At 40.0% G+C, this 12,944-nt stretch overlaps 1 protein-coding gene across 1 annotated transcript; it reads right to left on the bottom strand.

Moving 5' to 3' along the window:
- Window positions 1-10,418: 10,418 nt before the first annotated feature.
- PRPS1L1 (phosphoribosyl pyrophosphate synthetase 1 like 1) lies at window positions 10,419-11,384 on the bottom strand. The gene is given in 5 exon segments (XM_029234147.1): window positions 10,419-10,723; window positions 10,726-10,988; window positions 10,990-11,086; window positions 11,089-11,219; window positions 11,221-11,384. Coding segments are annotated over 5 exon segments (942 nt in total). The 5' UTR covers window positions 11,367-11,384.
- Between the last annotated feature and the right edge of the window lie 1,560 nt (window positions 11,385-12,944).

Here is a 12,944-nt window from a genome sequence, read left to right as displayed (position 1 = left end):
AGGGCTTCCTTGGTGGTGCAGTGGTTGAGAGTCCGCCTGCCGATGCAGGGGATGTGGGTTCGTGCCCCGGTCCGGGAAGATCCCACATGCCGCGGAGCGGCTGGGCCCGTGAGCCTGCGCGTCCGGAGCCTGTGCTCCGCAACGGGAGAGGCCACAACTGTGAGAGGTCCGCGTACCGCAAAAAAAAAAAAAGCACATGGGGACATCATCAAGGAGCAGTTCAAGGCCACGACTAGGTGGCAAGCTGCTTATTCACTGGGGCAGAGGTAAGGGTATGGAAAGTGGGAGAGTAACCTCAGTGGGGTTAGGAGGGGGCTTCAAAAGCATGGAATCCAAGAGACATGCTTAGGCATGATACTGGCAACTGCCAGAATCATAAGAGTTGATGTGATAGGCAGAGCACAGTGATGGGAAATCTAGGTGATGGTGCAAGAGAGTTGACCAGATGTGATAATGCAGCAGGTGTGGGAAAAATCATTCCAGCCTTCTCCTCAGGAAAGGATGCAGACACTAGAGCCAGCACACTTCTAGGGCCTTGACATCACCTGGGGTGCAGTATAGGGCCCTAGTCCAAATAAGAACCAGGGCACAGAGCTGATAGAATATGGAGAGGAGAGATAATGAAAGGAAAATCCTGATCTAATGGCTAACACAGGAAGAATGTCAGAGTTTGCCAACCCAAGGAATGCCAAGGCCTGAGGGTTGGTCCTCATATAGCAGACCTTGGGCTGAGCTATGTTGATGGTAAAAGGAAAACAGAGGACATGTGGAAGGCCAACAACTGTGGGTGCCTGTTGCATCACTGTGATCAATTCTAGGCCTACACCAGGTTACAGATTCAAAGCTGTTGATCCTGAGTTTTTAGGATTAGTTCAGAAACTAGCAAATCCCTGTGAGAGTAGCTGAGGAAGGAGAGGTGGGAGACAAAATAAGGGTTGACCCTAGGAACTGACGCAATAATACAGGTAGTAAGAGTCAATAATTTAACTTTTTAATATTTTAACCTAGTGATCTATGTTTTGAAGAAGTATACATGCTTGAGGGGCAAAGGAAGCAGAGAAGTTGGAAAAACTTAAAAGGTATTTACATTCAACTTCAGTAAAATTTTGAATAACATGTTCAGAGATTGTATTCTGATTCATTTAGATTTCTGATTACTTAAGCTATGTAGAAATTTTTCGGAACATAAACTCTTCTATTTATTTTTCTTAGGTTAGCTTAACTTTCCTGACTTATGGTAGTATAATGAACACAATTTAATATTACTTCAATAATTGGAGATTGCATAGACCTCACAGTCATTACTCTTTCCTGAAAAAACTGAAAGTATTTCTAGACAATTCTTTATTAGCTCCAGGGCTACATTTTTGTAAATGAGGCACCAATTTGAGCTTATTTTTTCATCATTTGCCTGTAGGAATTCAGTATGTTTTACTAAATATGTTGAGGGTCCCATTTAATTCTGAGGGACTGTTATTCCATGGTTTCCTTACAAGTCTAGGGTATACACCTAAACACAAAAAAGGGTTAATTGAGGATTTTGCTTGTTTGAATACATGTGAGCTATCAAACTTTGAATAAATAACATTTTAGAGTATTTCTTAAAATTTCCACATTATACTATCCAAATTCTGTTACCAAATAGAGGAACACAGGAAACAGTCTCCTAAGCGAGTCTATTAATAGAGGGAGATTTCTGTTTCAAGCGAAGGAAAGGAGGAAATCTAGGCTTTATTTCATGTACACACCATGTGACCAAAACTGTTCTAGCTGTTTCACACATGTTCATCTTGAATCACAACAATTGTGTGAGATATTTTGTCTCCATTATGGAGATGAGGAATCAGAGATTCAAAGACATATACTAACTGGGTGGTAACATAGCTGGTAAGCAGTACACCCAGGAATGGAAATTCAGGTCTATCTAATTCTAAAGCTAATTTTTATTTTCACTGCCCCGTGCTCCAGAAATATGTCTGTATACATAAACTGTTATGAAAGAAATGTCAAAATCCATTTTTTTTCAGATACTGAAGCTATGAAGTCTATATCAATATATATTTCTGAGCCAATAAAACAAAATTATCCCTACAGATCACTCCCCCCAAAAAATACCTTTTTCTATGTAATAATTCAATATTGCTCAAAGTAAAAATCACCTGAGAAGTCTCCCTGGTCTAGAAATAACCCTACAAAAGGGATGTCATGTAAGTTTCATCTTCTATGTCAGTTCTTATCAATTGGTAGGGCTGCCTGGATCCCTGCATGGAGAAGAAATCTGAAGTTATGTCTCGAGTCAGCAGGAAGGAGCCTTGGGATCCATTAGAGATGAAGGCCATGGTCATGGGAGAGGAAAATGGCAACTCATGTACCATGTATTGCCTAGAACTGCCACAAGTATTAATAAAGTAGTATGTAATTTGGGAGGCTACTGCTCAAAATTGCCTTCCACACTCAAAATTCTCTCTATTAATTTCACTTTGAGGACTTAGTATTTCCTAAGCTTGCATCATCATAAGAATCATCTAGATTGTTTGAAAATATTGTTTTCCAGGCCTCCCTGGAGATTCAGGAGGTTAAAAGTGGGAAGTCAGGAATTTTATCATCTGGCAAGTTTAGGAATACTTGAGTTGCTTTTGCATTCAGAAAGCCCCTGTGAAAGACAAACATTGCATTATTAAGCAGTAATAATTTAAGACATAATCTTCCCAGTAAAGATTTGAGTACTTACAGGCCAGGGGCAAACAATAGATCAATTTGATGGTGACTGGTGATCAGAGAAATTCAGAGCAGGTGATAACTTACCTACTTTATCTGGCTCTGCCCAACTTACTGACTTAATCTCATTCTGCTTTCCCTCTTGCCCGTGCTACTCCAGCCAGACTGGTCTTCTTTCTGTTGCTCTAATACGTGCAGGCTCCCACCTCAAAGTCTTTGCCCTTGCTGGTCCCCTGCATGGTATGTCATTCCTGGAGACCTTCCCAGGGCCGGTGTCCTTTTAATCCTCTCTTAAGTGGTAGAGCTGTTAAGTGAACAAGCCAAATGGCAAGCAAAGAGAAGGAAGAAAAGCAGAGTTTTTGTTTGTTTTGCGGTACGCGGGCCTCTCACCGTTGTGGCCTCTCCCGCCGCGGAGCACAGGCTCCGGACGCGCAGGCCCAGTGGCCATGGCTCACGGGCCCAGCCGCTCCGCGGCATGTGGGATTTTCCTGGACCGGGGCACAAACCCGTGTCCTCCGCATCGGCAGGCGGACCCCCAACCACTGCGCCACCAGGGAAGCCCCAAAAGCACAGTTTTAAATCTGTGAAGCAGATTCATTGCCTAGCTGATAACCAAACTCTTTAATTTTGTAAAACAGAGGATCCTAGCTCTTTCTTTGCTCTCAGCAATGAGTTATGCCAGTCATTGCATAGCATCTGCAGTGAAATCAGGGTAAAGAAAGTAATGGTTTTCCTAGAAAAGAAGGAAACAATGACAAGTATAAAAACAGAGAATAGAGTCACTGGTTGCAAAATAATTAAATTTGGGTAAAATGTATTATTTAAAACCGATCACTGCCTTATCTTTTCTGATTCTTGCAGGGTGCTCATAAGTCTAATCATTTGACTGTATCTTTGAAATAGAATTAGGATTTGGGAAGCATCTTACTAAACACTAACTGAAGCCACTCTGAAGAAAACATCATTAATCATGTCATCTGATAAGAGATACTGTCAGTGTTACGTTTAGAAATTATACTCAGAATGAATTCCAGTAAACAACCCACGTGTGCATTAGGGATTAGGAAAATGAGGGCTTCTTTGTTTACTATAAATCTAAAAAAATATTACGTTGGCCTAATTTCTCAAAATGGAACCCACCTGGACTCATTTGGTCTCCCAGTTGCATAGGCGTTCTAGTCCAGTTCAGTTTGCACAATGCTGAGACATTCTTTTCAGAAAGTACTATTTTCACTGCAACAGTCATCTACAGAAAACATATCGAAAAAGCTACAATAGTTCCCTATTGCTTTTTAAATAAATAAAAATCTTTAGGTTGGTATTTAAGACACTTACTTAGACATTTTTAGGCTTACCCACCATTAGGTAAGATTTATATCAATTTTGAAAAATCAACTGAAGCATAATATCTGACTGCTTAGTATTAAACATTATAGGAAGCATCATAAAGGTACAAAGAATATATGAAATATTCCCAGTCCTTAATGATGACCTAAATTAATCTCACAAGAGAAGGCAACATTGTAGAGAATGCCGCACACAATAGGAATTTACGGGAGAGAGAAAGAGATCAGATATTGAGATGTTTGTAAAAGAAATAGGCCTTGAAGAAAGGTAAGATTTAGTCACGTGGAGGATAATAGCGAGGCTACTGGAGGTGAGTTGAATTGTATAGAGGAATTACGGCAGAGATTTGCAGGTATTTTCTGGGGCAATGAATAGATCAATACGAATGAAGTGGAAAGTTTATATTGGGAGTAGTGGACCAGATTTTGATGGCTATACATGAAAACGAAGGGTGGATTTTTCTGTATATAATGAAAAAAAATAGAAACTTGATTATGGGATTAAAGTTATGAAAGTAATATTTTAGGAATAAGTCTGGCAGAAGTACAGAGGGAATCTGAAGGATGATATTAGGGTAAGCAAGTGCTTACCTTAGACATTAGTGTATGAAGAGGCCTCAACCCTTCTGATTTGCCCACAGCGGCTGAAACGAGCTGTATCAGCGGGATGGAGGGGAAGAAGTCTGACAAGAGCCAAGAGTTGGGAGGAAAGTCCCTGTACTATAGTGTTATAAAAAGTCAAGTGAAGGGGCTTCCCTGGTGGCACAGTGGTTGAGAGTCCGCCTGCTGATGCAGGGGACACGGGTTCCTGCCCCGGTCCAGGAGGGTCCCACATGCCACGGGGCGGCTGGGCCTGTGGGCCACGGCCGCTGAGCCTGCGCGTCCAGAGCCTGTGCTCCACAGCGGGAGAGGCCACAACAGTGAGAGGCCCGCGTACCGCAAAAAACAAAAAAAAACAAAAAAAAGTCAAGTGAAGAAGGCACCTTGATAAGAAAATAGTTATAAATTTTGTAATGGTTTTTAGAAAGATCAAGGAGAATGAGGGAGGTCAATAAAAACAAATAAATATTTACTTAGTCTGAAGGAAAACCCAGTTAATATAAAGTATATGGAAACCAATTGCCAACAAACCAATTGCCGGCTCTTTCCCAATAGAACTGAAGAGCTGGACGTTCATAGAGATAAAATAATCCCCCAAAAGGAAGTTGTGTAGCAAATTTCTAGAAAAACTCTCAAAGGGTTATTGGGTATTGAGAAAGGGAAGGGTCTATGAGCAATTTATTGAATTAAATTAAAACATTAAAGAGCAGTGGAATGGTTGTGACTGTCTCCAACTTTTAGACCAGTAGACTTCAGAATTTTGCCTCAAGAGACAATTTGTGAGTTCGGTTCTTAAAAGCGAGAGGGGATAACTTCATGTGGGCTTTTAGGCTTGAAAAGTGCAGTATCCAAAGTAAGTTATGGTCACCCCAATAGCTAGGAAATCTTTGCAGCCAGAAGTCAAAATATCCATCACAAAGGAAAGGCCCCCTGCTATACTTCTTTCTCTCCACTACTGTATGTCCTCAATAAAACAGCTAATACTGGGAAGTAGAATTAAAAGTTAAATATAATTAAAATCTACAGAGAGAATCGAGATATTGTATTCCATAAAATGAAAAATAATGTCAATGATATCAACCATAAAAAAAGAGAGGAAGCTGTCAAAAGCAAAAGGAGTATGTGAAAATTAAAAGTAGGGTTGCTTGATATTGAAAGGAAATTCAATAGATGGGATGAATAATAAAATTAATTACTAATAGAATTAACTGAAGACTGAATTAACTGGAGGATCAAATTAAAGAATTAACCACCAACCCAGTGACAAAGAATAAAATGATGAAAAATATGAGGAAGTTATAAGATAGGGAAGATACATCCAGAAAATAAAATACCCATCTAATAGGGGATCCAAAAAAAGATAAACAGAGAAGGGAAAAGATGCAGTGTAGTATGTTGAATAATAGCTCCCAATGACAGCACTCATTTATTTTCTCCTGTCTCTGTACCCTTTGATTTTGTGCCGTCATGGGGTCCCCACAATGAGATAAGAGGGTACCTCACCAATCCTTCCTGGATAACTATTTCCATTCCTGCCTTCTGCTGAGCTGGTAGATTGGATCTGTGAGTTACATCATCCTCTTCACATCCTTCTGAGCTTTGCCTAGAATCTCCTTTCATGTCTCTATTTCTACCAACAGTCTCTTCAAAGTCATCTAGGCTTTTATTATCATGCACCTCAAAATTCTTCCAAGCCTTTCAGGAACCTAGCCAAAAATCATAGGCAGTGCTAAGTCCAAAGACAGTCCCGTTCTAGCATAAAATGATGACTTAACATCATAATTTAAATGTATTTTATAGTGTAGGAGACATACCACCTCATAAATTTGAAGAATGTTATTTTGAAAGTCATTTTATCATGTTTAAAGGGAAAGGCCATAGATCCAGTGGCTTACCAAGATTAGAATTTTCTGCCTCGCTCAATAAGCATTCCATAGATTACCACGTTATATTCTCTAAATTCATGGATGCTGAGCTGCACCGTGTTACTATGTTACCCACAAAAATCAATTTTCTCATAAAGTAACTAATGATTGCACCCCAAGCTGCACTGCAAAATGCTCCATTTAGATAGAAGAACACCTGCAGCAAATCCAGAATGTCATAGAGAATGATGCCATCTTCACCTTGAAGTTTGTATAGACCATCCAAACACAACATAAGTTTGAAATCTATCTTCTGTTTAACTTTCTAAAAATAAAAAGTACATTAAAATAAACGTCTTCCAAGCCTATTCCCAATACTTAATTCCAAAGCCACTTCCACATTTTTAGGTACTTGTTACAGCAGCACTCCATTTCCTGGTATAAACACTGTATTAGTTTCCTACAGCTCCAGTAACAAATTTTCACAAACTGGGTGGCTTAAAATGACAGAAATTTATTCTGTCGTAGTTCTGTAGGACAAAAGCCTGAAATCAAGGAAGGTGTCAGTAGACCTGGCCCTTTCTGGAGGTTCTGAGGGAGAATTTGTTCCATGCCTCTCCCTTAGCCCCTGGTGGCTGCTGTAATCCTTGACAATCCTTGACTTGTAGATGCATCACTCCAATATCTGCCTCCATCTTCATGCCACTTTCTCCTCTGTGTCTCTCTCTCAAATCTCCCTCTGCTTTTCACTTATAGGGACACCTGTCATTGTTTTTAAGGCCCACCCTAAATCCAGGATGATCTCATCTGGAAAACCTAAACCTAATTACACCTACAAAGACCCTTTATCTCAATAAGGACACCTTATCCAAATAAGGATCAGGTGGCTATGACATGGATATGTCTTTCGTGAGGCGGGCCTCTATTCAACTCACTACAGTCTGCTCTCTAGCCCCTGCCAAGTTCACATCTGTCCCACATCCATACAAAACACATTTACCTCATCCCAACATTCCACCAAAGTCTCAACCCTAAGTTCAAAATCTCATCAAAATATCATCAACTCAAAAGTCATAAATCTCATTATTAAATTATCTGAATCAGAGACGAGTGAAACTCTGAGTATAAACCATCCTGGAGCAAAACTTTTCTCCATATGGGGACTGGTGAAGCAGTTATCTGCTTCTAAAATACAATGGTGGGACAGGCATGGGATATACACTCTCATTCCCAAATAGAGAAATTTAAAGGAACAAAGGGGTTGCACATCCCAAGAAAGTATGAAATCCAGCAGGGCAAATTTCTTTAGGTTTTAAGGACTGGGAGTAATTCTCTGTGGCTTGATGCTCCACTTGCTGTGTCCACAGCTCCAGCCTCTGGGCCTGCGACAGTGGCTCCATCAGCCTCTCTGGGTTCACAGCAGAGGCTCAGTCAGCCTCTAGCCCTCGCTCAATGAACCTTCTGACTTCTGTACTACTCTTGTCATCTCTGCCCTTAGAGTCATTCTTTATTTTTCACAAAGAGTAGCACAAGTCTGCAGCTGAGTAGCTCTATCAGCCTATTTCCTGCCTGTAGAATCCTAGAAGTCATGCCTCAATCTCCTCTTATATAAATTTTTTAAAATTCTCTATTACAAGAGTACAAAAGTTATTCCACATTTTCTTCCAGTGTTTTACAGTTTTGTTCCTTATAACCATTCCTTCTGGAATTTATTTTTGTGCATCATTTAAAGACAAAAACAAAAAACAAAAAAAAAATGCTGCCCCAATTAGTAGTCAGTTATCCAGCATCATTGACTGATCAGTGCATTATTTATCCAATGACATGATATGCCAGTTTTATCATATATATGAGCTGGTATGGAATACTATTCAGTGTTTAAAACAGTTTTTGGTCAATAAGCATAAGCACACTATCGCTTTCAGCTATGGAAACTGCTACTTTGCTAACCATGGGGTGAATATATTCTGCAGTATGTGGTATTTACTATGGTATGGCCTCTTTCATCTATTTTGTATTCTGAGAACAGTTTGTCCAAAATGACTGCTTGTATGTGTAAAAGTAACATTGGATATGCTTCATATAAACAAGGTTATAATGTTATAATGGTGCTTAAAGTGGAAGTTTTAAGGAGGCTGGAAGTGCTTTCCAGGATATAGTCAAGAAAGCAGAAAGTTAAGATCATCAAGGAGCTAGATATTGATAAATGACAACTGACATTAAGAAGCCCATTATAAGCATCACTGTTATCTGATTGATGAACATGTATATGAAGATACTTAGGAAAAAAAACTATTTTAAATTAAAAATATTTTAAACTATTTCATTACAGATTTTAAAATAATTTGCTTTACATTGTGGCTCAATTTTTATGTGAATTTTATCTTAATAATTGTGATAATATTCATAATAATTTCACAAAAAATTTTATCAGTTTCACTTCTTTCTTTGCTCACCATTATCTCTTTCATTCCATGTGTTCCTCCTAGTTGTACATACTTGTTGTTTTCAGTATCCTCAAGTGATACTTTCAGGAAGCATTCATGGTGGTAAAATTTCTGAGTCTTTTAGTATATAAAAATGCCTTAATTTTGTCCTCAAACTTAAATAATAGTTTGGCTAAGCACACAAATTTAAGTTAAAAGGAATATTCCTTTAGAACTGCAAAAATATTGTTCCATTTTGCTTATTACCTGAGAGATCAAATGAGAATTCTGACAGCAACTGAATATTATTTCTTTAGAACTATCTTACACTTTACCTTTCAGAAACTTTTAGGGCCTGTCTGAATTTTCCTGGAAATCAGAAATTTCAGGATATATCTTAATGTGGACTTCTTCTCACATACATGCAGACTTTTTATTGGTTTTCCCTATAAGAGACAATAACGTAAGTTTTAAAATATAAATCTGAAGTCATCTGAGAGGCAAGGAAGAAAGATTAAAATGAAATGCTTAATCAAAAGGTACTACAACACCACCTAAAATCTACTACCATGGCGGTAGCAGGCTAAGATTAAGCTACAGCAAAAACATCTGATGAAAATTTTAGAGACTATATAGCAGGAAGTGGATTTGCTTTCCAGAAGACTGGTACGCTGATAATTTGGATCCAACAGGATGTTTGACCAGGAAAATGTCAAGATGGTTAGAAGTAAAACTAAATTAAAAAGAACAGGTACACTGGAGAATCCAAAACATGTAATCTCCAAACAGATGGTGACAGATTTATCTTCTTCCTCTCGTGAAGCATTTGCTACACTTTGCAGCCTTTTCTCATAATCCTACCCAATGGCTGTTCAAGCTGAAAGCTGCTGCTCTTGCCTTGCAGATGGCTCAGCAACCACGTGAACTAGGTTTGGGTTGCACAGGACTCTTGATTAATTTAGCACGGATCTTGGAGAACTTGTGAGAAATGGGGAAGAGGGGAGGGGAATACAGGGAATAAGAGGGGGTTGGTGGGATTGACATGTGGTGGTGGTGGATTGGGTTGGTTGCATTTTTAGTTGTTCTGAACAAAGTGAACCCTGAAGCATTCACATATAAAGTAGTCTAAGTTTCCCCAATTAATTTCATACAACTCCACACAACACCTTCAAAGTCTGAAGTCAGCAGCTGAACTGTAGTTACAGCTGCAAGGCTCACAAAATCATCAAAGAAACCAGGATGAGACAACCCAGATAGGATATTCCAGCAATTATTCTTAATCTGTCTTTCTCCAATCTAAAATGAGCATCTAATATACATGATGTGGGATGTAGAAAGCCACGCTGGAACAAACAGGGTCTTCTGCCGAACTTTTCATCAAACACCAAGGGAAACCAACGGTCAGGGTATATTTTTATTTTATCTTATTTTATTTAAAATACAACAACCCCAACGTTATGCTATCACAATGGGACATGGCTGAACAGGTAGGAGACAGATTCCCCATTGTGAGTTCTTCTGATGGCTTCGGCAAGGATCATGGAGATGTTGATCACCTGTATTTTGGAGCAATGCTTCACCTTATCCTCCTAAGGTATGGTATTGGTGACTACTACTGCTTCAAAGCCTGCACTGTTGATGTGAGTAATGGCCGGGCCAGAAAAGATTCCGTGAGTCAAGATCACATAAACTCTGGTGGCTCCAGCTGAGAAAAGTTTGTGAGCTGCATGGCAGATTGTATCACAAGGGTCAGCCATGTCATCCACAGGATAGCCACACAATCCTTCACATATCCCACTAGTACCATTCGGTCCACTTCATTGGCCTTCTTCGGTTCTTTGTGAATCAAGGCAAAGTCCACATTCAGTCTTTCTGCAACGGAGGTCACTCTCTTAGCTCCACCAGCATCTGGAGAGACAATCGTGCCGTTCCTCCACTCAGAGATATTCTCCTTTATCCACTTCAGGACAGCTGGATCTGCATACAAATTGTCTACTGGGATATCAAAAAAGCCCTGAATTTGAGAAGCGTTTGTCCATCGTGATGATATGATCTGCACCTGCTATAGACAGCGTATTTACAACAAGTTTGGCGGAGATTGCGGCTCGGCTCTTATCCTCCTTATCCTGCGGGCACAGGGGAAGCACGGGATGACTGCAGTAACTCGGCTGGTTGGAGCAATCTTGCAGGCATTAATCATGATCAAAAGCTCCATTCGATTGTCGTTGATTTCGCCACAAGCACTCTGCAATATGTGGACATCCCCTCACACTCTCGCCTATTTCCACGCAGTTCTCCTGGTTGCTGAATTTCTTAGTCACCACCTTGCCCAGCTCCTGGCCCAATCGGTCGGCAGTTTTCTGGGATAAGTCCTGGCGGGAGCTGCCGCTGAAGATTTTGATATTTGGCATTTCGGTCAACTGCCCTAGGCTCTCTACGCCCGGTGATCACCCCGGCAGTTGAGAAAGGAACAGAGGTCAGACCACAGACTACTCCAGCTCCTAGACAGGTGCGAGAGCTCCGGTTGTTACTCAGCTGTTCCGGTCTCTTCCGGATGTGCGCCGGTCTAAACTGCCTTCTGGGTCTTCAAAAAAAAAAAGTTCCTTCTTGGCACCCAGTTCACGCTTCTAAACTAAAGAGTCAAATCTTGGGCTTCCCTAGTAGTGCAGTGGTTGAGAGTCCGCCTGCCGATGTAGGGGTCACGGGTTCGTGCCTCGGTCCGGGAAGATCCCACATGCCGCGGAGCGGCTGGGCCCGTGAGCCATGGCCGCTGAGCCTGCGCGTCCGCAACCTGTGCTCCGCGGCGGAAGAGGCCACAACAGTGAGAGGCACGCGTACCGCAAAAAAAAAAAAAAAAAAAAAACCAAATCTTTTTTCAGTTCATGGATTTTTTTTTCCTCCTCTGTTAGTGCTTATATTAGTTTCCAAGGGCAGCTTAAATCTGAATACGTAAAAATGTAAAATTTCTACAAGGGAAAACACGTAGCTTTGAAAGGAAAGTTCTGGACTGGAGGAAATGTGGAAAACGTGCCCAGAGTTCTTCCAACTGGGTGAGAAAAAGATAAGTAGGAGCAAACGTATGAAAAAATGCTACAAATCAAGAAATTGACATTCATTTTCACATACCAGGTAAGCCAAAATTATAAAATAGATAACTCCTTCTAGTCTAATGGAAAGTGTAAGTGTGTAGATTTTGCAAGGGAAATTGAGTACATAACATACGGCTCAATGTGTCTTCTAGGAATCTACTCAATAGAAAGATTCACAAAGTATATTGATAACAGTATTTTTTGCTGTATTAATCCATTTAGTCAATATTTCCCGAGGTGTTCTGTGTCAGGTGTTGCCCCATTTACAGGGTATAAGATGATGAATGACAAGTAGTAACCTCTCTAGAATTGCTTATAAAAGCAAAATATGGAAACCAAAAATGTCTGTCAATAGCTAAATTATCAGATAATGTATTGTACATACACAGGCAGCCATTAAAGAGACCACAGTAGTCATATGGAAGAAGTCATATGGAAGTGTCTCCAAAATATTTTATTTACTTTTTTTCATTTAAAAATTTTATTTATTTTTTTATTGGAGTATAGTTGCTTTACACTGCTGTGTCAATTTCTGCTGTACAGCAAAGTGAATCATATACATATATCCCCTCTTTTTTGGATTTCTTTACCATTTAGGTCACCAGAGAGTACTGGGTAGACCTCCCTTTGCTGTACAGTAGGTTCTCATTAGTTACCTATTTTATACATAGTAGTGTATATATGTCAATCTCAATCTCCCAATTCATTCCACCTCCTCCCCCTTCCCCCTTGGCGTCCATAGGTTTGTTCTCTACATCTGTGTCTCTATTTCTGCTTTGCAAATAAGATCATCTATACCATTTTTCTAGATTCCACATATATGCGTTAATATACGATATTTGTTTTTCTCTTTCTGACTTACTTCACTCTGTATGACAGTCTCTAGGTCCATCCACGTCT

This window comes from Monodon monoceros, unplaced genomic scaffold, assembly GCF_005190385.1.
Source record: "Monodon monoceros isolate NGI ecotype Baffin Bay Population unplaced genomic scaffold, NGI_Narwhal_1 Super_Scaffold_2, whole genome shotgun sequence".
NCBI lineage: Eukaryota > Metazoa > Chordata > Mammalia > Artiodactyla > Monodontidae > Monodon > Monodon monoceros.
Note: the sequence above shows the minus strand (reverse complement) of the source record. Positions and strands in the feature narration are given on the sequence as shown.